This window comes from Anolis carolinensis, chromosome 2, assembly GCF_035594765.1.
Source record: "Anolis carolinensis isolate JA03-04 chromosome 2, rAnoCar3.1.pri, whole genome shotgun sequence".
In the NCBI taxonomy this organism is placed as follows: Eukaryota; Metazoa; Chordata; class Lepidosauria; order Squamata; family Dactyloidae; genus Anolis; species Anolis carolinensis.
Genome location: NC_085842.1, coordinates 160,326,006 through 160,348,263, shown reverse-complemented (window position 1 = coordinate 160,348,263; position 22,258 = coordinate 160,326,006). Strand labels below are relative to the sequence as shown.

Here is a 22,258-nt window from a genome sequence, read left to right as displayed (position 1 = left end):
CACAATACTATACATAAGCGACATGTATGAAATCTAGATTGTTTCTGAATTGTGTAACAAGCAGTTAATAGCAGTGCGAGTACAGTAAGTATTTAATCTGACCAAAAATAGAATTAAACAATGTCAACTGCATCAATTAAGCTTATTTTCAATGTTATTCGTAATTTTTATTTCAATATTATACTTCGTTACCTTAATTTCCTGTGTAATATGCAGATATTACTTTAATAAACAACTTTATAATTTCAAGCATCAATGTGTCTCATTTACAACATCTTTCTTGACGATCTTATTTAGTAGCCATGCTCAAACTTGGGCCCTCCAGGTGTTTTGGACTATAACTTCCACAATTCCTAACAGCCTCAGGCCCTTTCCGCTTCCCTCAGCTGCTTAAGCGGCTTGACCATGGCTGCTGAATAACATAAGTATCACTAGAAATATAGATACATAAAAGGATGCAAACTTGTCACAGCATCTTTGTTCACTTGATAAAAGGAGAGCTTGAATAGGTTGTGTCCCCCCCCCCCCTCCGAAAAGTGGGAGTTGGGCAAATAAGTTTGGGAATTTCTTGGTGCAGATGTAGCTCGAAAGAAGGCTCAGCGGGCAAACAGGTTGGGAAGACGCAGCTCGGGCCCCGCCCACTTGGCTTTCCGGAGTCACGTGACGCTCACGCGCCCGCTTCCCGCCCAAGGTGGTGAGTTACACTTCGGTCCGCCATTTTGTTTTTTAGCAGGAGGATGTTCCGGGGTTTCTCCGCAGACTCGGCTTTGTTTCTGGCGGTTCTTGTGGGGCTGATTAAAGCCCAGTCTGTCACGAGCCCTTTAGGCGGTGAGCGCGGCTTCTCCCCGCACCTTGGCCTTGAGCCCGGCGCTCCGTTGCGGGAGAAAGGGTCGAAGGATCTCGACCTGGGAGGAGGCCTCGCGTCAAGGGAAAGGGGAGGGATGGCGTGCGCACGCGCATGGAAGGGATCTCTGAGTCTTTGAAAGGGTGAGGGCGGGTATTGGGAAAGCCAGCCTCCGTTTCTCGTCAGAGAGAAACCTGGAAACTCGGCTTCCCCGCCCCGTTTCTCGTAGTCGCTTCCCTCATCCATAGAGGCTCCCCTCGCAGCGCCTCTGGGTCTCTATGTATGAGGAAAGCTACCAAGCAAAAAGGCAAACTTATCTTTGGACGTTTCTTCTCGTTTCTCATCTGAGCAGAGCTGTTTGTGTCAAGGCGTGTGCCAGATTGGTTTCAGACTAAATGGATAGCCTCACAAGCTTGCTCCCTCCTCCCATAGCCTACCGGGCGACCGTTCTGCTCATGCATTGGAAGTGCTTTTGTAATGCCTCGTAAAATCAGGGAAAGCTTTGTGTGCGGGGCAGGACAAGTATGAGAATAATACTTCAAGTCCTTCTGTATAGAAACCTGTGCACGCTAAGTCGCCACTGGGTAATGCTGGCTATTTTCAAGTACAGTAGAGTCTCACTTATCCAAGCCTCGCTTATCCAAGCCTCTGGATAATCCAAGCCATTTTTGTAGTCAATGTTTTCAATATATCATGATATTTTGGTGCTAAATTCATAAATACAATAATTACAACATAACATTACTACGTATTGAACTACTTTTTCTGTCAAATTTGTTGTATAACATGAAGTTTTGGTGCTTAATTTGTAAAATCATAACCTAATTTGATGTTTAATAGGCTTTTCCTTAATCCCTCCTTATTATCCAAGATATTCGCTTATCCAAGCTTCTGCCGGCCCGTTTAGCTTGGATAAGTGAGACTCTATTGTAATGTGAATTGTGCTGTGAAAAGCATATGTGATACAGAATGGGGGACGCCTGGCTCGACAGCAGTATGTGTGAAAAAAAAAATCTTGGGAGTCCTCCTGAACAACAAGTTAAACATGAGCCAACAATGTCATGCCACAGCTAAACAAGACCAATGGGGTTTTGGCTTGCGTCAATAGGAGTCTAGTGTCTAGATCCAGGGAAGTCATGCTCCCCCCTCTATTCTGCCTTGGTCAGACCATACCTGGAATCACACTGTGTCCAATTCTGGGCACTGCAATTGAAGGGAGATGTTGACAAGCTGAAAGGTGTCCAGAGGAGGGCAACTAAAATGATCAAGGGTCTGGAGAACAAGCCCTATGAGGAATGGCTTAAAGAGCTGGGCATGCTTAGCCTGCAGAAGAGAAGGCTGAGAAGAGGCATGATGAGGGCCATGTATGAATATGTGAGGGGAAGTCATGGTGAGGAGGGAGCAAGCTTGTTTTCTGCTGCCCTGGAGACTAGGATGCAGAACAGTGGCTTTAAACAGAAAAGAAGATTCCATCTGGGCATTAGGAAGAACCTCCTAACTGTGAGAGCTGTTCAGCAGTGGAACTCTCTGCCCTGGAGTGTGGTGGAGGTTTGTTCTTTGGAGGCTTTTAAACAGAGGCTGGATGGCCATCTGTCGGAGGTGCGTTGAATGAGATTTTCCTGCTTCTTGGCAGAATGGGGTTGGACTGGATGCTCCATGAGGTCTCTTCCAACTCTGTGATTCTATGAATTGGTATGTACTATGATGGTTAGATTGGTGCACTGTGCCCTTAGTTTGGTTCAAGGCCCCCTGCGATAACTATAACCCATGTATATGCTCAATTCCAGTTATAATCAATGCTATAGTTAAATGGTGGTTCCTTGTATTAAATAGAATAATCAAGGTTTGCTTTTGGAAATTTTGAAAAACAAAATCTTCAAGCCATGGATGGCTGAATCCATTGATGCATAATTTTAATATGGAGAACCAGGCTGTATTTCAGTCTTCACTGAGCTCACAAGCTCAGTTTGCAGGATTTTATTTTTGTCGTCTCTTATCCTGTCTGACTGATTGTGAGCTTTTATCCCTTATGGAGGGACAACTACAGATACACTGCAGAGATCTTTCTGAGGGTGCTGGTGCCCAATCATTTAATTTTTTCTTTTATTTTAGCCAACATTTGTAGAGCTGGAACATTCATGGGAGCAAATTCTAATATTGGGGACTGGCAATTTTGAAACATTACTTTTCCAGCAGTGGAATGCCTCCCAATAAGAGATATATTGTGTTCAAGTGATCAGGCTCTTGGCATCTGTCATATATTTGTTTACTACTGTGATGTGTTACACTTTCAGTCCATCCTGTAAACTAAGCTTCAAAGCCTGGCTGCTTCCTGCCTGGGGGAAACAATTAGAAACAATCCGGGCCAGTTAACAACTCCGAACAAAGGATTCCCCCAGGCAGGAAGCAGGCAGGCTTTGAAGCTGCAAGACTATTCAGTGCTAATCAAGCTGGCCAGTTGCAACATTCATACTTGCCTCAGGCAGACAAAGAGTTCTTTCTCCCACCCTGGACATTCCACAGATATATAAACCTCACTTGTCTAGTTTCCAGCAGACCTCACAACCTCTGAGGATGGCTGTCATAGATGTGGGCGAAACGTCAGGAAAGAATGCTTCTGTAACGTGGCCATACAGCCCGCAAAATGTACAGCAACCCCAAAACATCAATATATAAACAAGAAAATAATAACAGGTATTTATTGCCAATAATATAATTTACAACATCCTAGAAGCATTCTTATTAGATGTAATGTCAGGAAGGGCAAAGGGTAGGCATACAAGTAGTCAGCTAGATGTTACCTTGACAAATCCTAAGGCCCTCTAAACTGAGAATTCATCCATTCGGGTGGTGATTTGGGACACCTGCACGGCTGGAATCATACCAGTTGTGTAGTCAAATATTTGCAAGTCGCTTTGTTTTCAACATACGTAGAATATTTGTCATAGCATATCATCAAGACATGATCAATCTCTACGTTTTTTATTTTAGTGAGTGATTTCTTGATTTATTGAACCTCTCCTACTTGCATTCTGCAACTCTCATTTTTCATTAAACTCATACACTGTCGAATTAACATTTTACATTTCTATGTATTAGAACTTTAGTGTAATTCCCTAGCTGTTGTAAACTATTTGGAGATTACATTTTATAGATTTGCATTGTGTTACTTAGTGCATGGGAAAGTTCTTATAAACCTACGTATGTTAGAAGGAAGATTAAAATGGAGGAAGAAATTGTGGGTGGAGAATATTGCACTAAACTGCGTAGAAGAATTCAATGGAGGAGCAGGAGACCTAGATATCTATAAGATGTTCCTTCCTCCAATCCTCTGGGGTGGTGATGCTATTAATGAATACCAGGTGGTGTGGTTCAAAATAGAGCCTCAGTTATTAATGAAATGATAATACCATAGATGAGGGAGCCAGACTGGGTTGCATTAATGAGGACTAAGTAGTAAAGTTAGCAATATAGATCTGTTTCAACAGGTTGGTGCTGGTTGAAGTGCAGGCTTGGAAGAGTGACTGCCATCCATAAAAGTTCTGTTTTGCTCATTTGGAAATCAGTCTGCCCTGCATCAGCCTGCTTTTTATATATCACCCATCATAATGTTTGATGGTAGTGATGCTTTGGCAGATTCAAATGTAGTGTTGGAGAATCTTCAGCTTAGTTGTTTTCAACATCTACCGTGGCTGCATAACAAGATCAACTGAGGATTTCATAGGCTCCATGGTAACCATTAATCTGTTTTAGTTTATCGCAAGATACATAATGCAGGAAAAAAGTTAGTTGCAAGTTGAGTACAGTAGAGTCTCGCTTATCCAACATAAATGGGCCAGCAGAACGTTGGATAAGCGAAAATGTTGGATAATACGGTAAGGAGAGATTAAGGAAAAGCTTATTACACCTCAAATGATGCTATGATTTTACAAATTAAGCACTAAAACATCATGTTTTACAATAAATACACGGTAAAATTATGTAGTAATTACTGTATTTATGAATTTAGCACCAAAACATTGCAATGTATTGAAAACATTGACTACAAAAACATTGCTACTAAAAGGCAGATTGCATTGGATAATACAAAACGTTGGATAAGTGAAGGTTGGATAAGTGAGACTCTACTGTATGTGGAATAGTGAAATGACTAATGGAACAGCCTTGAATTCTGATTCAGTATGACGTGGTTTTAATAATGGTTTATTTTTACTGTATGTATTCATGGCATCAAATTGCTGCCTTTCTGTAAGACTGCTCTGAGTCTCCCTCATGTGGTGAGAAGGTCGGCATATAAATGTAGTAAATAAATAAATAATTTTGACTAATAAATCTAGTATTAATAAACAGTTAAGACATAAATAGTATTAAGCAATTTGCAACAAGTATGATGTGATTAATCTACTAATGGTACTCAGTTTTAATTTTTGTAGCATCTGGACCAGATGATAATGTGCATGTTCTGAACTAATACCAGGGTGCAATAATAATTTGCATGAAATAATATGAAATTAAATCTTGTTGAGGTGCAATTTATTCAGAATGCAGCTGTTAAGGAACTCTGGTGGTGGCTGCCTACAATCAAGCCATGTTTAAAATTTAATTGTCAAAATACAAGGCTATTGCCAAATAAAGACCAGAATACAGTACATAGAATAATTTCTTCTCCTATATTGAAGTGGACAACTGTTGGAGAGCAGTGTATCAACAACCTTGAAGACTCGAGATGAACTCATGTTTACCTCTCAAGGTTGGGATCCCAATAATTTTACCCCAGAACAGTCCAGTAGCACTTTCCAAATCCTCTGGAACTATTGCTGGTAATTTTGCTAAAATTTTATTTGGTTTGGAGCTTTGTACATGCTTTAACCTGACAGGAATAGATGAAAAGGTGTACAACGTTCTCAAAAAGAAACTGACCAGATAGTAATTTCTTCTTTGGGAAAAAGCCTGATCACTCAATACCTTTTAAAAGGCAAGTGGATCCAACCCCCAACGCAATGAAATGGCCAATTGAACTCCCCAGAGGTTCTTGTCAGAAGCACTTTTGGTCATTTGAGGAGAACACAAATTCCATTAGGATAGTTACAAAAATCAGCCTTAAGGGCCACATATGAGCCACAGCTTCTCCACTGTTGTCCTCCGTTCATCTCTGATACTCAGAAGAAATCCTTTTGACATTCTACATCTTTTGAAGTATGGCTATGTAATATCAAAAAGCCTATACTGGCCTTAATACTGGCACCTGACCACTGAAACATTTTCTCACATACAATTTGAGAGGCAAAAAAACCCTAGTGCTTCATTAAAACTTTCTATTATCTGTCAAGTTAATAAAACACTGCTGTTTTAATTTTATAATTTTATTATATGTATTTCAACTGGGACATATTAATCCAAACTACTTGAAGATGTTATTGTACAAAGTAGTTTTTAAGTATTATAAGTAAAGTCTGTTCACTCATCTCAGTCATATAGAGTTGGAAGAGACCTTGTGGGCCATCCAGTCCAATCCCCTGCCAAGAAGCAGGAAAAGCACATTCTCTCAGTGAGATTGTTACATCTCTTCTGCAAATTCTTTGCCTATGACTGCACTAACAGACACCGATCAACCTTTAAAAGTATTGTTTTTCAGTGCTGCTTTTGCTTGCTATAACATTTGCAAACATTGTGTGTTTTTGACTTCTAGAATGTGGAACAAGGCCATCTGTGAATGACATGTCACTAGATACTTGGATTGTAGGTGGTCATGATGCTCAGGTCGGGGCATGGCCATGGCAAGTTAGCATTCAGCTCTACCGCGTTGCATTAGGTGGATATCGCCATGAATGTGGTGGTTCTTTAATTGATAACAACTTAGTGCTGACAGCGGCACACTGCGTTAAAAAATGGGTGTATGTATCTTTTAATTCTTAATTGTGTTCTGTTCACCCCAAATATTATCAAAATTGGCACTCAAAAATTGCTACCTAAGAGTGTTGTGGTGAATTGCATGTCTGTCCATTGCAGCCCCAATATTCTTTTTTTTAAAAGGTTGAATTTGCTTTAGAGAATAATGCATTTTTAAGCATCTGTGACCCTCCTACTTCTCCCCCATATAAGGGGGAGAGTCATTCCAGTCTGTTCATTATCAACCCAGATTCCCACCCCCCTTATTTCTCTAGTTGCTTGAGTAGTAGTGTTAGAAGTACCTTCTTGGAGGCACCATACTAGAGAGAGGAACTATAGAGCATGGAGGTCGACAAGAAACGGCTGGGTGAAATGATAGCCAAGAACAGGAAAGATGGGCAAAGCCAGCAACTGAAAATGGAATTTGATCTGGTACACACATGCCCACTGCCTTTCTTGATGTCTGTGTTCTATACACATTTTTCCTAGTGGAATCGCTTAAACGATATTAGAAACGGAATTGTTTTGCGAGAATATGTTCTGAAGTTACTGTGTATAAATCAGTAATTGTGTTTTTTTTCTGAATTATAGAAATGTTTTTATTTTGTTTTTTAGATTTTTTATGTAATTTATAAAATAACTCAGCGCTGTTTCATTCTGCTACTAAGATGACACAATTACAACTCTACAATATATTCAACAGTACTGTACTTACATAATTTTTATTTATTTATTTATTTACAACATTTATACCCCGCCCTTCTCACCCGAGGGGATGTAATGCCCAAATAATAGAATCATAAAAGCAAAACAATACATATAGATCCGCTAATAACATTGTTAAAATACATTATAAAAACCTTTAAAACATATATATAATTAATTTCAGGCCATGTCGACTTTATCGTTTACTCATCAAAAGCTCGGGCACACAACCATGTTTTCACGGCCCTTCTGAAACCCAGGAGGGTAGGAGCCTGTTGGATATCTCCAGAGAGGGTGTTCCACAGCCGGGGAGCCACCACCGAGAAGGCCCTGTCTCTCGTTCCCACCAGCTGCACCTGTGAGGCAGGTGGGACCGAGAGCAGGGCCTCTCCAGATATTAGTGATCTTACTAGTTCATAGGAGGAGATGTGTTTGGTCAAGTAAATTGGGCCAGAACCATTTAGGGCTTTATAGGTCAGAACCAGCACTTTGAATTGGGCTCGGTAGCATATTGGCAGCCAGTGGAGCTGGCTTAGCAGGGGGGTGGTACGCTCCCTGTATGCCGCCCCAGTTATTAATCTGGCTGCCGCCTGTTGTACTAATTGAAGCTTCCGGGCCATCTTCAAAGGCAGCCCCACGTAGAGAGCGTTGCAGTAATCCAAATGGGATGTAGCCAGATCGTGGACCACCGTGGCCAAGTCAGACCTCCCAAGGAACAGGCACAGCTGGCACACAAGTCTTAGTTGTGCAAATGCTCCCCTGGCCACCGCCGAGACCTGGTGTTCCAGGCTCAGCGATGAGTTCAGGAGAACACCCAAACTGTGAACCTGTGTCTTCAGAGGGAGTTCGACCCCGTCCAACACAGGCTGTAACCCTATTCCCTGTTCAGACTTGCGACTGACCAGGAGGACCTCTGTCTTGTCTGGATTCAATTTCAATTTGTTCGCACTCATCCAGTCCGACACAGCGGCCAGACACCGGTTCAGGACCTGAACAGCCTCCTTAGTGACAGGTGGGAAGGAGTGACAGAGTTGGACATCATCTGTGTCAGGAGACCATTTTAAATCTACAAGGACTCTTCTTTTTTCCCTAGGCCGAATTAATTTTTGCCTCCCTTTCCCGTATCTCCCCCTCCCCTGAATTACTTCTATAGGGGCCCCTCGGCTGCTGGACATACACCCTCCCCCGACCTGGTCCATCATTACGTTGGCCCTGGCTTTTAGAGTGGCCAGAATTCCTATTTCAGCTGCATCCTGCTTCCACTTCCTTTGAAGTTAGAACTGATGTTAGAGAGGGAAAGCTGTTCAGTGTTCTTGGGAACTGAAATTTGTAGTTGGTGCTTGAATTTTCAAAGACATAAGGGCTCAGAGTATTTGAGTAAAAACTGAAAAATGTTTCACATTCATAACTTTAAAAGATCAATCATAACTTATATTAGTCACATTTCGATTATTGTAATTCTGTACAGCTATGTTAATTGACTTTTAAAATTAAGTGTATTCATTTCCAGTTGCTTTCATTCATTTGATTACACAAAGGACAACTTTTTGCAGAGTGAAATTCAGTGACACCTGGGAACCTTGAATAGTGTTAATGATTGTGTTCCAGTTTATAAAATGCACATCTTTTTCTGAGTCTACACAATATGATAAGTTGTAAATGTTTAATTTCTTTAAAGTCTAATACTTTCAAATTGTAATCTCTAAAGATGTTTTATTGCCATAGGAACCCAGAGTATTGGCGAGCTGTGATTGGCTTGCATCACCTTTACAAATGGAAGGCTCATACTATAAATGAACGAGTGAAAAATATCATAATCCATTCTGATTTCAAAGAGGGCAGCTATGAAAATGACATTGCCTTGTTTAAACTACTGAACTCTGTTAAGTACAATGAATATATTCAGCCCATTTGCTTACCTGACATTTCTTATCTAGTGCCTGATAAGAACCTATGTTATGTAAGTGGATGGGGAAAGAGAGAGAAGAAAGGTAAATCTTTTCATTCTTTAGAATAATCTGATATAGTTTGTTGTATTGTTGCTGTGATTCTAGTTTATTTCAAACATTACAGATGAAGATCTGTACATTCTAAGCCATAGTGATACATATACATGCACCTTTTATGGCCAGAATCATGTATGCCATTTTTCTTAGCTACATTGTGATACTAAGATGACAAAAACCTGGAGTTTCTCAGAATAAACTTCTATTGAAAAGGACTGTGAGCTCAATTCAATTTTGATACTGAAGACCTATTTCTAGGCAGCTCAGAATCATTGTGTACTATAATGAGAAATATGTATCTTTTGCAGCTGGTCTGACCATTAGATCTTGTAGTTCTAGTTTTCTGGGTTGTTTTTTTTTTTAAAGGTAAATCCAATAGCATACGTGTAATACATTTACACCCATCTGCTAGATAGACCAGAATTTATTCTGAGAATATAAAATGGAAGATATATTAATACTGTCCATAAGATACTGGACTTCTAGTCAGAGAAGTAGAGGTGTATTCTTCCAAGACTTAATGGGATTTTTAAAGTTATAAAGCTTGCTTTTGCAGAAATAGCCTTCCCCGTCTGCCCGTGAGTAAATGGTAAAGAGCACTTGTCATTTCCTTGTTCCAGCAGTAGGATGGCCGAATTGACTAAAGACTTTCTGTGTCCTAACTTCCTTGTATACCATCAGTAAAACACTAGTCTCTTTATCCCACAGATAATTGTGCTCACAATATGAGCTTGTAAACTTATCCCCTATTGAACTAAGATAAATGTACATATTTGTTGGCAAAATTAATTTATTGTACCTTATTACTTTAAATAAAAACTGTGGAGTTTTAAAGTGTTAAGATATTATGAACACTGTCTAACGTATAGAAGACAGATCTATTGACAAATCTCATATTTGCCAGCACAGATATTACTCAGAAACTTACGTTACTGGTTTTACAGTGAAATATAAAAAACAAATAAAAATATTTTCCAAATGTAGCTACGTTCACTTTTCAATCTACATATTGTTTAAATTTCTGTTCATATTATACTGATGTTGTATTCCATGATAAATAAGGCAAAACTGGATTGAATTAGGTTGCTTTGTCCAGGGGTGGTTCTATTGCTACTACTTCAAAGTTTGTAGAATTTTATTTTTTCCTTAGACTTTTTGAAGAAAAAAATGACAAAAGTGGCAGGAAAACAAGTGAGATTGAACCTAGATCTCCTGGCATTTTAGTTATCACTCAAATTGTTAGGCTTGCTGGATTTCACTCTTACACATGGTACCCAAGAATAATCATTTAAAAATTGAAAGAGTATTGGCATTAATTGTGATTTCAATGAAATTATTTTGATAGAAATGGAAAATGAAATTGCATAACTGTGAATGGCTTACCTTAAGCATACTCCCAGCAATATTTTGTGCATCTTTTTCAGGTAAATTTAAAGTTATATTACAAGAAGCACAAGTAGACATTATTCCACTATATATTTGTAATAAGTATGACTGGTATAAAGGGATAATATCAAGAAACGTGATGTGTGTGGGCTCTGCAAGTGGACATGTAGATAACTGCGAGGTAAAGTAGAAATAATCCTGTATTTCTCTATTATAAGCACATTTGGCCAAACTGTGTTTCCAAGCAGTAAGTGAAGATAGTAACAAAGAAACCTAACATCTTTTCCCCAAATTTTATCACCTCTTTGTGATAAAATTGACATTAGAAATCTTGATAGACTGACATTAGGAATACCACAATGTAATATTTCTAATCACTATTTTGTCTTTATAAAATGCCTAATAAGTTCTTGATAATGTATTAGAGAATGAGTCTACCTTCTCTAGGTTAAGCTCATGGATCATATGGTATCCTAATACATTCTCAGTAAACTTTTGTAAGCAACCTATTCATAGGGGGTAGAGTCCAATCAAGTCATGATGACCCTAGTCAGATTTTTCAGAGTTATCAACATATATCTGCTTATAAAGGAGTGTTTTTAATATGTGGGTTTAAGTGAGACTCATTTATTCCTATTTCATCCCTAGACTTCAGAGTACTGTAAGCAATGCTGAACTATATTTTTCATGTTTCAGGGAGACAGCGGTGGACCACTAGTGTGTCATTTTCAAAATGTCACCAAATATTACATTTTGGGAATCACCAGCTCTTCTACTGCCTGTGGCATTCCAAAACATCCTGGAATCTATGTCCGTGTAGTCAACTACAGAAGTTGGATAGATTCATATCTATATGGTAAAACAAGTACTATCAGCATTCAGTGTGGCCTCACCCTTTGGGCTGCGGAATGGGTAATCATTCATCTACTTCCATAAAGAGGCAGATGTCTTTGGATGAACTAGAATGCTGAAAGATTGAGTTTAAACAATGCTTCTTCTGCTCAGTTTATTTCATAAAGTTTATTATTTAAGCTACCAAAAATATTTGCAGTCTTGTTTTACATATATGCACTCAAAACATAAGTATGTTCAATGAGCATACAGTACATTATCTAATGAAAAGGTTCAGCACGGGCTGTGGGAGCAGTTTCCACAGGAATAAAAACTCAGTTGACTACTGACTGGGACATTGAAACAAGGGCATGAAGAAAGACTGCAGCCAAAGGCCTTTTTCATATAGCACTACAGCATTCAAACACTAACTTGGGCTGACCCTGCTTAGTTTTCAGGTGAGATCTGGTGCCTTTAGGGGATTTAGAACCTCATTGACTAGAACTCAAAATAACCTTAACAAATTAATTTTTATTACCAAATAGTCCCGGTATTATTTATTGCACACCTGTTGGGCCTTCTTAGTATCGAGTGTTTATCTGAAAAAAAACCCAGCTATGGGAGAGAAATCTCACTTTAATCATTTTAGATTAATGTACAAAACAAGGAGCCCCTGGTGGTGCAATGGATTAAACCCTTGTGCCAGCAAGACTGCTGATGGAAAGGTTGGCGGTTCGAATCCAGGGAGTGGGATGAGCTCCTGCCTGTCAGTTCCAGCTTCCCATGTAGGGACATGAGAGAAGCCTCCCACAGGATGGTAAAACATCTGGGAGTCCCGCTAGACAACGTCCTTGCTCTCACAGCAGAAGCAATTTGCAGTTTCTCAAGGCAGCAATAAATGTTCAGTTCAGCAATAAATACAAGTAACGATGAGATACAAAGCTTTCTAATATTCTACTGTACTTGACTTGCTAGTAATTGATCTTCAACAATGAAAGAGGAGAAAGAAACAAAACGCATTGCTGGCCCCTGCATACTTAATCGTTTCCTGTGGATTAGGGTTACCCCTGTGTAGCAGAGTGACTGGAGCGCCGGGCGCGGCCTCAGGCCTCCAAATCCCAGCTCCTCTGGCAGATCTCAGGCAGGACAGTCACAAAGGAAGCCAATGGCAATCTCCTGAACAAATCTTGTCGGAAATTACCCCATGATTGGTTCACTTTAGTCACCCTAAGTAAAGCATGACTTCAGAGGTTTGGAGAGGCACCAGCGCTCTTGGGCAGAAAAGGCTAAAGGCCTTGTAAAACTACAGCTCCCACGATAGCGTCGAGCCATGGCGGTTCTAGAGGGGTCAGCCTGCATTCATTCTACAGCGTGGGGCACCTTGCGTCTACGAACACGCGCTACACACCTCTTTCTCAGCGTCAAAAAGGCTGCAAGATCTTTGCATGATGATAAAAAACTTCCTTCCCCGTGTCATGTGACCTCTGACGTCATGCCCCCGCCGTGAAGAAAGAGGGCAGGTGGGCCGCCATTTTGTTTCCTCGACGGACGATGCGGCGCCGCTTTCGCGCCGGGCTGCCTGCCTGTGGGGTACTGCTGGCGCTCCTGAGCGAACTGCTGCCGGACGCTCTCTCCGATGTCATCCCCATAGACGGCGAGTAGCCCGGCTACAGCGGCGGAGGGCGTAGAAGCGGGGCCCGCACCGGCTTCCTTGCCTCGCGGAGCCCCGCGCGCAGAGGAGGGAGCGTGTTGTGCGCCCGCGCGTCCAGCTCAACCGGGCGCGCGAGGGGCTGATGAGCGCCCGCGCCGTCCGTTAGGCGCCTTTTGTCCCCAGTGGTTCCCAAAGGCCGGCGCTCCAGTTGAGTCGTGGGCCTTCGAAGGGCGCCTCAACATGGCGGCTGCTCTTCTGACTGTTGCTGGAGAATAAGGTTTTCAGGTGGAATAGATGGCTCTGGCCAGTGATTTCAAGTCATAGTTAACAGAGTCCCAAATATGCTGCCAAAGACTTTCATGGCCGGAATCATTGGGTTGCTGTGTTTTCCGGGTTGTACGGAAAACATCCATGTCCACATCCATGGCAGGCATCCTCAGACGTTGTGAGGTCTTTTGGAAACAAAGCAAATGGGGTTTATAAATTTGTGGAAGGTGCAGGATGGGAGAAAGAACTCTTTGTCTGCCTGAGGCAAGTGTGAATGTTGCAGTTGGCCACCTTCATTAGCATTGAATAGCCTTTCAGCTTCAATGCCTGGCTGCTTCCCACCCTAGACATTCCACAGACGTATAAACCCCCCTTTCCTAGTTTCCAACACATCTCACAACCTATGAAGATGCCTGCCATGGATGTGGAGAGAATATTTCTGGAACATACAGCCAGGAAAACTCACAGCAACCCAATACTGCAAGTGCTAAGAATATAGCAGAATGGGATTGGATTGGATGGTCCTTGTGGGCTCTTCTAACTCTAGGACTCAATGAAGCCTGGACAGATGGCAGAATCCTGGAGCTGGAAGGGTTCCTCAAGGGCCACTCAACCCCATTCTGCCCTGCAAGGAGATACAACTAACAAATTCCAACCCCAGTTCAGGCTTCTGTGCCATATTTTCCTGGCTTACTTGGTAGATAGTGTCAGAAGGAGTATTTGAAACCAACCAGCAGTCCAGTAGTTAGATATGCTGCTGGTGTGATACACATACAGAGTTCTTCACCACATAGTCTGCATATCCAATAAAATGAAACAGAGCAGTTTCAAATACCAAAAGGCTATTCAGAATAACATTGTTTTAGCTGCCTCACAGAAACTGAAAAAAGATGGAATAGTTCTAACTTCCTTAGGCAGAGAAATCCATACGTTACTTTGGAAAAAAAAAATTCCATGGCAAAATGCAGTGGATGGTTGGGTGAATAAATGTGTAGGACGGCCTTGACCCAAATATTGCTGGTATCTGATCCTGAGCGGATTACTATTCAGGAAAAACAGATTCCAAACCCTTGTTTTCAGACAAGAGGCTGGGCTGATACAACGAGATCAAAGTTGCTTAGCAATGAGCATCTGTTTTAATGCCTTCCTGATTATCTATTTTGTTCTTTTGGGTGTCTTCAAAACATAGCATTTCACAAAGTATCTTTGTTCTGATTTTTAGAATGTGGAACAAGGCCCGTTGTGGATGAAATAGCAACAGGGAGTCGGATTATTGGTGGACATGATGCTCAGCTTGGGGCCTGGCCCTGGCAAGTTAGCCTTCAGCTTTATAATTTCGGTGTAGGCTATGTCCATGTGTGTGGTGGTTCCTTAATTAATCACAACTCGGTGCTAACAGCGGCACACTGTGTTAAAAAATCGTATGTATACTTCATTTTTAAAACCTTTCCCTTTTTAATCTAAGTGAAAGTAAAATATTAAGATGGATCCAATGGTTGGATTGGCTGTTGCTCAGAAGTCATAGGCCCAAAGCCTCCCTGTAGGTACACACAAGTTATTAATGCAGCATTTCAATTGCTAGCATTATATCTGCAGTGCAGATTAGAGTACAGTCTTTATTGTCCCATGTATCGTACTCTCCTTATTCTAGTTTGCAGAAGACTGGTTTCACTAATTATGCTTACGTAATAGTCGGCATTGTAAAATTAACGTTCTACTGAATGACACCAATCTTAGGACTACGAGGCTTGTATTTACTGAAGAGTAAAATATGAAATGTTACATTTGAGAGGAACTTTAGAGCTGCAAAGTCATTGCATATGTTTTTTGAACTTAAGTGTTACTTTTCTGTTGGCTGTATTGTTTTTGTTAGCTGGACTAGTGTTAACAATTCTTTCATTGTTTGTTCCCAAGTTGGTTCCAGGCCCTTGGTTTTTTATAGTGTGTGATGCAAGACAGTTCTCAGAGTCTATGAAATTGCAGTTCTAAACATAATAATTGATTTGACAAAGAGGTGTCTTTTGTTTTAGGGATCCTGGGTTTTGGAACGCTGTGATTGGAATGCATCATCTTTATAGATACCAAGCACATACAAGAAAGAGCCGGGTCAGAGCTATCCTTGTCCACTCTAATTTTGACCATTCTACGTTTAAAAATGATGTTGCTTTGTTCAAATTAATAGATTCTATCAAATTCAATGAATATATTCAACCTGTCTGCTTACCTAATGGTCCTCTTCCTGTAACCAATGAGACCCCATGTTACATAAGTGGATGGGGAAACACAGTGGAGAAAGGTAAGTCCTTAGTTTTATTTCTCCTTGAATTTAATCTGTTAAGCATAAGGAAGTAATGTGATATTTCACTTAAATGTTAAATATCTTTGCAGTTGATGGAAGTTATCTAGGAGTGGGTTGTTTTTCCCACTCACTTTGAAGTTAGGTCTGTGGAAATGCTTAGTTCCTTTCTGTATTTTCAGGAGGGAAGGCAGCTGAATAAAAGCAGAACATAAACTATAGATCCACATTATTATTATTATTATTATTATTAATAATAATAATAATAATAATAATAATAATAATAATAATAATAATAATACAAAGTTTAAATCACTGCCCCAGAATAGAGGATGAGACAGAGACTTGTATCTAGGGAGCTCAGTATTTTTTAAAATACTATACATGGATCTGGAATTCAAAATCATTGTTCAGACTACTTTACAGCAAGATGAATGCTTAAGTAGATCTGACTGTCTTTGGTCTACTGACGATTATGAACAAAGTGCTGACAATATGGGCTATAGGTATCATTGGACTGCAACTCTTATCATTCATTGTCATTGGTCTTGCTGTTCAGGAGTGATAGGAGTTCTAGTCCAGCAGCACCTAGAGTAGCACAGGTTTTTCATCCTATAATAAACATAGTTCAACCTTCTTTTCTCCTTTATCAGTAGAAACACTCCAAGAGTGTGGTGTAAAATAGCAGTATGATACTCCCTGGTGCAAAAAGATACATAAGGGACTAATTAGTAGGAGTGTTTAGCAAACAGAGACAACAGTGGAAATACGGTAGTTTTGCATCAAATCAAACACACTTTTTCCCATTTAAGAGGCTTCAAAAATGGGTGTGTGCCTTAGGTTCGATGGCACCTTAGATTTTCCAGTTGGGATTTTTTCTAATTACCTTACTACCAAGGGAGGAGGAGGTGGAGGAGGGGCAGCTTTGCCATTTTGTCCTCAACCAGTTTGGCTGAGCTAAATGCCACCCTGTCTTCTGCCTTCTTCACTGGCTCATAGATGTAGTAAAATAGACTCATGCAGACAAGATGACGTATGGGTGTCTTCACACTCCCTCCCCACTTCACAGGAAAGACGCACTACAAAGTCGCACTGAAACAAAAATAAGGTATTGCGCATGCAGAGGAAGTTCTAAAAATAGTTTGGTACTGAAAAGGACACTGGAGAATAGGGAAGTAGAACACATGGTATTTGATGAAGTGGCATAATGCATACCTTTATCTACCTAGACAAAATGTCCCTAAAGTACGTATTTTCTGATAGATTAAACAAAGAAACTGTTTAGCATTATGCAACTCAGAAATCTGCTTTTCAAAGTTCTGAATACATTGACAAGTTAGCCTATCAGCTGTACCAATAGACATCTCATGGCTGACAAGATAAATATCATGACCTGGTGTAGTGAAGATTTCTGAAGCTGGTTCTCATTTTTAGCATGGAAAGCATACATTCTACCGCTAAACTGTTTTCCCTCATTTGCCACAAATTTTCCTTGGAAGATTTAAGCTTAAGGCAAGGAGAAAGAATTGAGTACATTTTTAATAATAGTTTTATTGCCCACCTCCCCTTTTGTTTCAAAGTAGGGTACAGTAGGTTTAAGGCAGAGCAATAAAACAACACTATTGAAATGCATATAACTAAATAAACTGAGATCATCTACTAAGGCAACCATAACAATCTCAACTCCAACTGGGTCAAGGAAATCTGTATCATTCAAAACATTCTCTTGGCTTCTATAGAGTAAGTAAATCTTCTAAACAGCAGTGTATAAAGATGTGTTATTCCTCACTGAAAAGGATATCTTAAATTATAAAAGGCTAAACTAAGGTTTCACACCTTTTTAGGATTGCTTCTCAGGCAAGATTGAAAGATCATAGAATAGTAGAGTTGGAAGAGACCTCATGGGCCATCCAGTCTAACCCCCTGCCAAGAAGCAGGAAATCGCATTTAAAGCATCCCCGACATATGGCCATCCAGCCTCTGCTTAAAAGCCTCCAAAGAAGGAGCCTCCACCACAGTCCGGGGAAGAGAGTTCCACTGCCGAACAGTGTTAAGAATTTTCAGAATTTTCAGCTTCATAGGTTTCTGAAGTTGGAGGGAGGGGTAAAGAGAGATAAACCTCATTGAAACTTTTGAAAAAGAGAGCTAACACATATTGAACTATAGGATCATATTCAAGAAAACTTTTCACTGATGCATTTCCCTTGTGGTAGTTTGCTGGGGTGGCATGTTGATGAAGTTTAGAGCAAGGAACAGACAAGACTTTCCCTTTGTCTCCCTCTGCAACTCTGTAATTCTGCTCCTTCCTGCCTATACTGAGCTGAATGTTTTGGAAATTAAAGGTCACAACTGTATTTTAGAGCCTCTACTTACCCATCTAATTCGGACTTGTTTGCATTGGAAAGAACTTGTAATAGATACTTTGTCCTAGACTAGTGTGAAGAAAGGCCATCATTTCTTCCGTGTTAGTCAAAGGATGAATCTTCTTTCGTTGGCATCTTTTTCAGGCATGCATATATACATATATTCCTGGTGTGTGCTTACCCGAAGGTGAATCTCACAAGATTTTCTTGGCAAATTTTGTTTCGAGGTAGTTTGCTTTTGGGGTGGTGTTCAGAAACATTTTAATGTTGCCAATTTTTTTGCGACCCCAACATTGAGCTAAGGGGATACTATTTGGGGCTGGGACCCACAAGAAGCAGTGCACGAGAGAACATTAAAACCAAGCCTCTTTTGAAGTTTTGTGTTCTGTTTTTCAATACAGGTAGACTCAGAGATGTCTTACAAGAAGCACAAGTAGATATTTTTCCGTCAGTACTCTGTAACCAAATTGACTGGTATGCAGGGATAGTAACAAAGGATATGTTTTGTGCAGGTGCAGAAAGTGGAGGTATTGATAGTTGTCAGGTAAAATAGAGTTATTTATTTTTAATTGATAGTATGTTGGTTTAAGGGCTGGAACAAATTGATCAAGATCCACCAAGACCACTGAGTTAAAACAATGGGGCTGGCCCTTCTTTATATAGGGGCTGGCCCTTCTTTTCTTTCACTCTTTCTCTCCTGGTTTGCTACAAAGGCTAAAAGAAGGGCTTTCTTAGGAGCGGCTCCATCCATTTGGTCTCTGTCTGTGGGAGCATGCCCAGATATGTTGTGGTTGCCCTTGTACACCTACCCTGTTTCCCCTAAAATAAGACATCCTCAGAAAATAAGACCTAGTAGAGGTTTTGCTGAATTGCTAAATATAAGGCCTCCCCCGAAAGTAAGACCTAGCAAAGTTTTTGTTTGGAAGCATGCCCGCCGAACAGAACACTAGAGTATGCAGGATCGGTAAATGTACGTACCATAGATTGTTGTACATGGAAATAATGGCAGTAACAAGAAATTCTTGATAGGATTCACGGATTGTCTGGTTATGCTGGTTTGTGATGGCAACTACTGTACAGTATATAATAAACGTTCATTTCTTTTGTTCAACAATAAATGTGAATTCTTCTTCATGGAAAAATAAGACATCCCCTGAAAATAAGACCTAGAGCATCTTTGGGAGCAAAAATTAATATAAGACACTGTCTTATTTTCGGGGAAACACGGTAGGTAAAAACAAGCAACCACTGCCCCCGGCGTGACAGGCATGAATGCAAGGGGATAAAAGTACCTCCTGGAACACTCTGAAAATTACATATTTTCATGTAACCAACAATATTCTAGCCATTGCTTCATTTCATAATTGCTTGGGATTTTATTTCTATTCAAACAGGCATTTAAAAATAGATGTTGAGGGTTGCTCCAATTATGGGAATTGCTTGCTTCTGGCTACTGTAGTCTTAACTAGGGCAAAATTACAGAATTTGCAGGTTTAGCCATGTTTGATAGGAAAGGTGTTTTCTTTCAGTGATTCATGAAAGTAGGATGTCAGATCTTACTGGATCACAGACTCTTCATCCTTAAACTGGGCAGCATTCAAATTGTTTTCTTTGTGTTTCATGTTCCAGGGAGACAGCGGTGGACCTTTAACGTGCTATTTCCCAGATGCCACCAAATACTATCTAGTGGGAATTACAAGCTTTGGCCTTGGTTGTGGTCGGCCAAAACTTCCAGGAATCTATACACTAACAGCTCATTACAGAACTTGGATAAATTCTCAAATTTTTTTGTTTGACAGAGCTATTGATAGAAGTATTTCACATGTTCTCATTATTTGGACTCTGTGGTGGTTAACCTTACATAATGTCCTGTGAAAAAGAAACCTTTTATTTCCCTGTTCTTGTATAATTATAATATTATTATACTGTTTTAAAATAAAATATATTTTTCAATTCAATGCAGATAACATTTTGCAGTGAGCTGTAATATTTCTTCAGGTTCTTTGTTTCTTTCATAGAGAAAAAGGCATATGGTTATAAGAATGACTGTTTTAGATGTTCATTCTGCCAGTGCATCACCACATTCACACTTATGTAATCATGCAAATGCTCCATCCCCAATCATAGACCAGGAGCAACAGGAACATCCTTGGGAGAGTAATGGGCTCTCGGATGTATCTCAATGGATTGTCATTGATGAATGCACTGGGGATGTTGAGGAGGAGGACAACACTTTACACCTACATGATTCACTTCAACAGGAACACTCTTCAGGGGACATACACACTGTCTTGCACAAAAGGGACCCTGTCAATCCTCAAAGGAAACAGGTCTTGGTAGTAGGTGACTCCCTCCTTAGAGGAACGGAAGCCATCATTTCCAGACCGGATGGGATGGCTCGAGAAACATGCTGCCTCCCGGGGGCAAAAATACACCACATCACTCCTAAAGCCCCATCACCCTCCCCACCTTATGTTGATTCATGTAGGTACCAATGACACCGCTAGGCATACTTTTCAAAAGATCACAAATTATTTTCAAGCTCTGGGAACAAAGCTAAAACTGTATAATGTACATGTGATCTTTTCATCCCTCCTCCCCGTTGTAGGACATGGCTCTACAAGGGCCGGAAAAATAGTACAGGTCAATAACTGGCTCAGAAAATGGTGTCAAGAGGAGCATTTTGGCTTCCTTGACCATGGTCTACTCTTCCAAGAGGATGGACTTCTGGCAAGTGATGGGGTGCATCTCACACAAGTAGGAAAACATCTTTTTGCACACAGACTCACAAACCTCATCAGGCACACTTTAAACTAGATCCACTGGGGGAGGGGAACAACAGCCTGGCGAACACTATATTACCCACGACTACAGGGAACCGCCAAAAGGCTAAACGGAGGGCTGCACAAACACAGCAAGGACCAAGTACGGAGAGCAGAATAATCCCAAATAAACAGCTCAAGGGGAGGTCACAGGGACTTACATGTCTTTACACTAATGCTCAGAGCATGGGAAATAAGCAAGACGAACTCCAACTCTTAGTACAGCAGCACACATACGATGTCATAGGCATCACTGAAACCTGGTGGGATGACTCCCATCACTGGAATTTAACCATTGAGGGCTATAACTTCTTTCACAGAAATAGAACAAAGGGGAGAGGAGGGGGAGAAGCTTTATATGTCAAAAACAGTTACGTTGCAGAAGAAATGCAAGACTGTAATCCGGGAAACCAGCTTGAAAGCATCTGGATAAGAATCAAGGGAACCGGGACTCAAAAAGACCTTGTCGTGGGTGTCTACTACAGAACTCCGAGTCAGGATGAAGGACTTGATGAAGCCTTCTGTCAACAGCTGACCAAACAGGCACAAAGAAGAGATATAGTAGTCATGGGTGATTTCAATTATCCCGATATCTGCTGGAAAACAAACTCGGCCAAGAGTACAAAGTCCAACAAATTCCTTACTTGTCTTGCAGACAATTTTATGGTCCAGAAGGTAGAAGAGGCAACAAGGGGATCAGCAACTCTTGATCTAATCTTAACAAATGTGGAAGACCTGATCAATACAGTTGAAGTGGTTGGATCCTTAGGGGCAAGTGACCATGTGCTCCTGCAGTTTGCAATACAAAGGAATGCTGAAACTAAGACAAGTCAAACACGCATTCTGGACTTTAAGAGAGCTGACTTCCAAAAACTGAAGGAATTACTGAGCGGCATCCCATGGACGCCAATATTAAAAAACAAGAGAGTTAAGGATGGATGGGAGTTTTTCAAAAGTGAAATACTCAAGGCGCAAATGCAAACAGTGCCAACAAAGAAGAAAAATAAGACAAATGCTAAGAAGCCAGAATGGATGTCCAAAGAACTTCTAACTGAGCTAAAGCTCAAAAGTGACATGCACAAGAAGTGGAAAAGGGGAGAAATCACCAAAGAAGAATTCAAACGTATAGCCAACACCTGTAGGGAAAAGGTTCGCAAGGCTAAAGCGCAAAATGAGCTCAGGCTTGCCAGGGACATAA

General features: G+C 40.6%; 1 protein-coding gene across 5 annotated transcripts; it reads left to right on the top strand.

Annotated features, from left to right (window-relative positions):
- The first annotated feature begins 629 nt into the window (after nt 1–629).
- On the top strand, nt 630–20,205 carry LOC100552183 (transmembrane protease serine 12). Of its 5 annotated transcripts, XR_010003024.1 has the most exons (7): nt 700–828; nt 6,534–6,738; nt 9,164–9,429; nt 10,869–11,011; nt 11,527–11,742; nt 14,802–14,889; nt 15,610–15,741. XR_010003024.1 is itself a non-coding variant. In XM_062970967.1 (6 exons), exons 2-6 carry the CDS (start codon nt 11,739–11,741, stop codon nt 20,111–20,113), a joined length of 858 nt encoding a protein of 285 aa, XP_062827037.1. In that variant the 5' UTR covers nt 630–694; nt 11,527–11,738; the 3' UTR covers nt 20,114–20,205. The 5 variants fall into 5 exon arrangements, 4 of the variants coding, with proteins under 4 accessions (XP_062827037.1, XP_062827036.1, XP_062827035.1 ...); XM_062970967.1 differs by lacking the exons at nt 700–828; nt 6,534–6,738; nt 9,164–9,429; nt 10,869–11,011 and adding exons at nt 630–694; nt 18,640–18,782; nt 19,868–20,205 and having other exon boundaries at nt 14,802–15,000; nt 15,610–15,875; XM_062970966.1 differs by lacking the exons at nt 6,534–6,738; nt 9,164–9,429; nt 10,869–11,011 and adding exons at nt 18,640–18,782; nt 19,868–20,205 and having other exon boundaries at nt 699–828; nt 14,802–15,000; nt 15,610–15,875.
- The last annotated feature ends 2,053 nt before the right edge of the window (nt 20,206–22,258 follow it).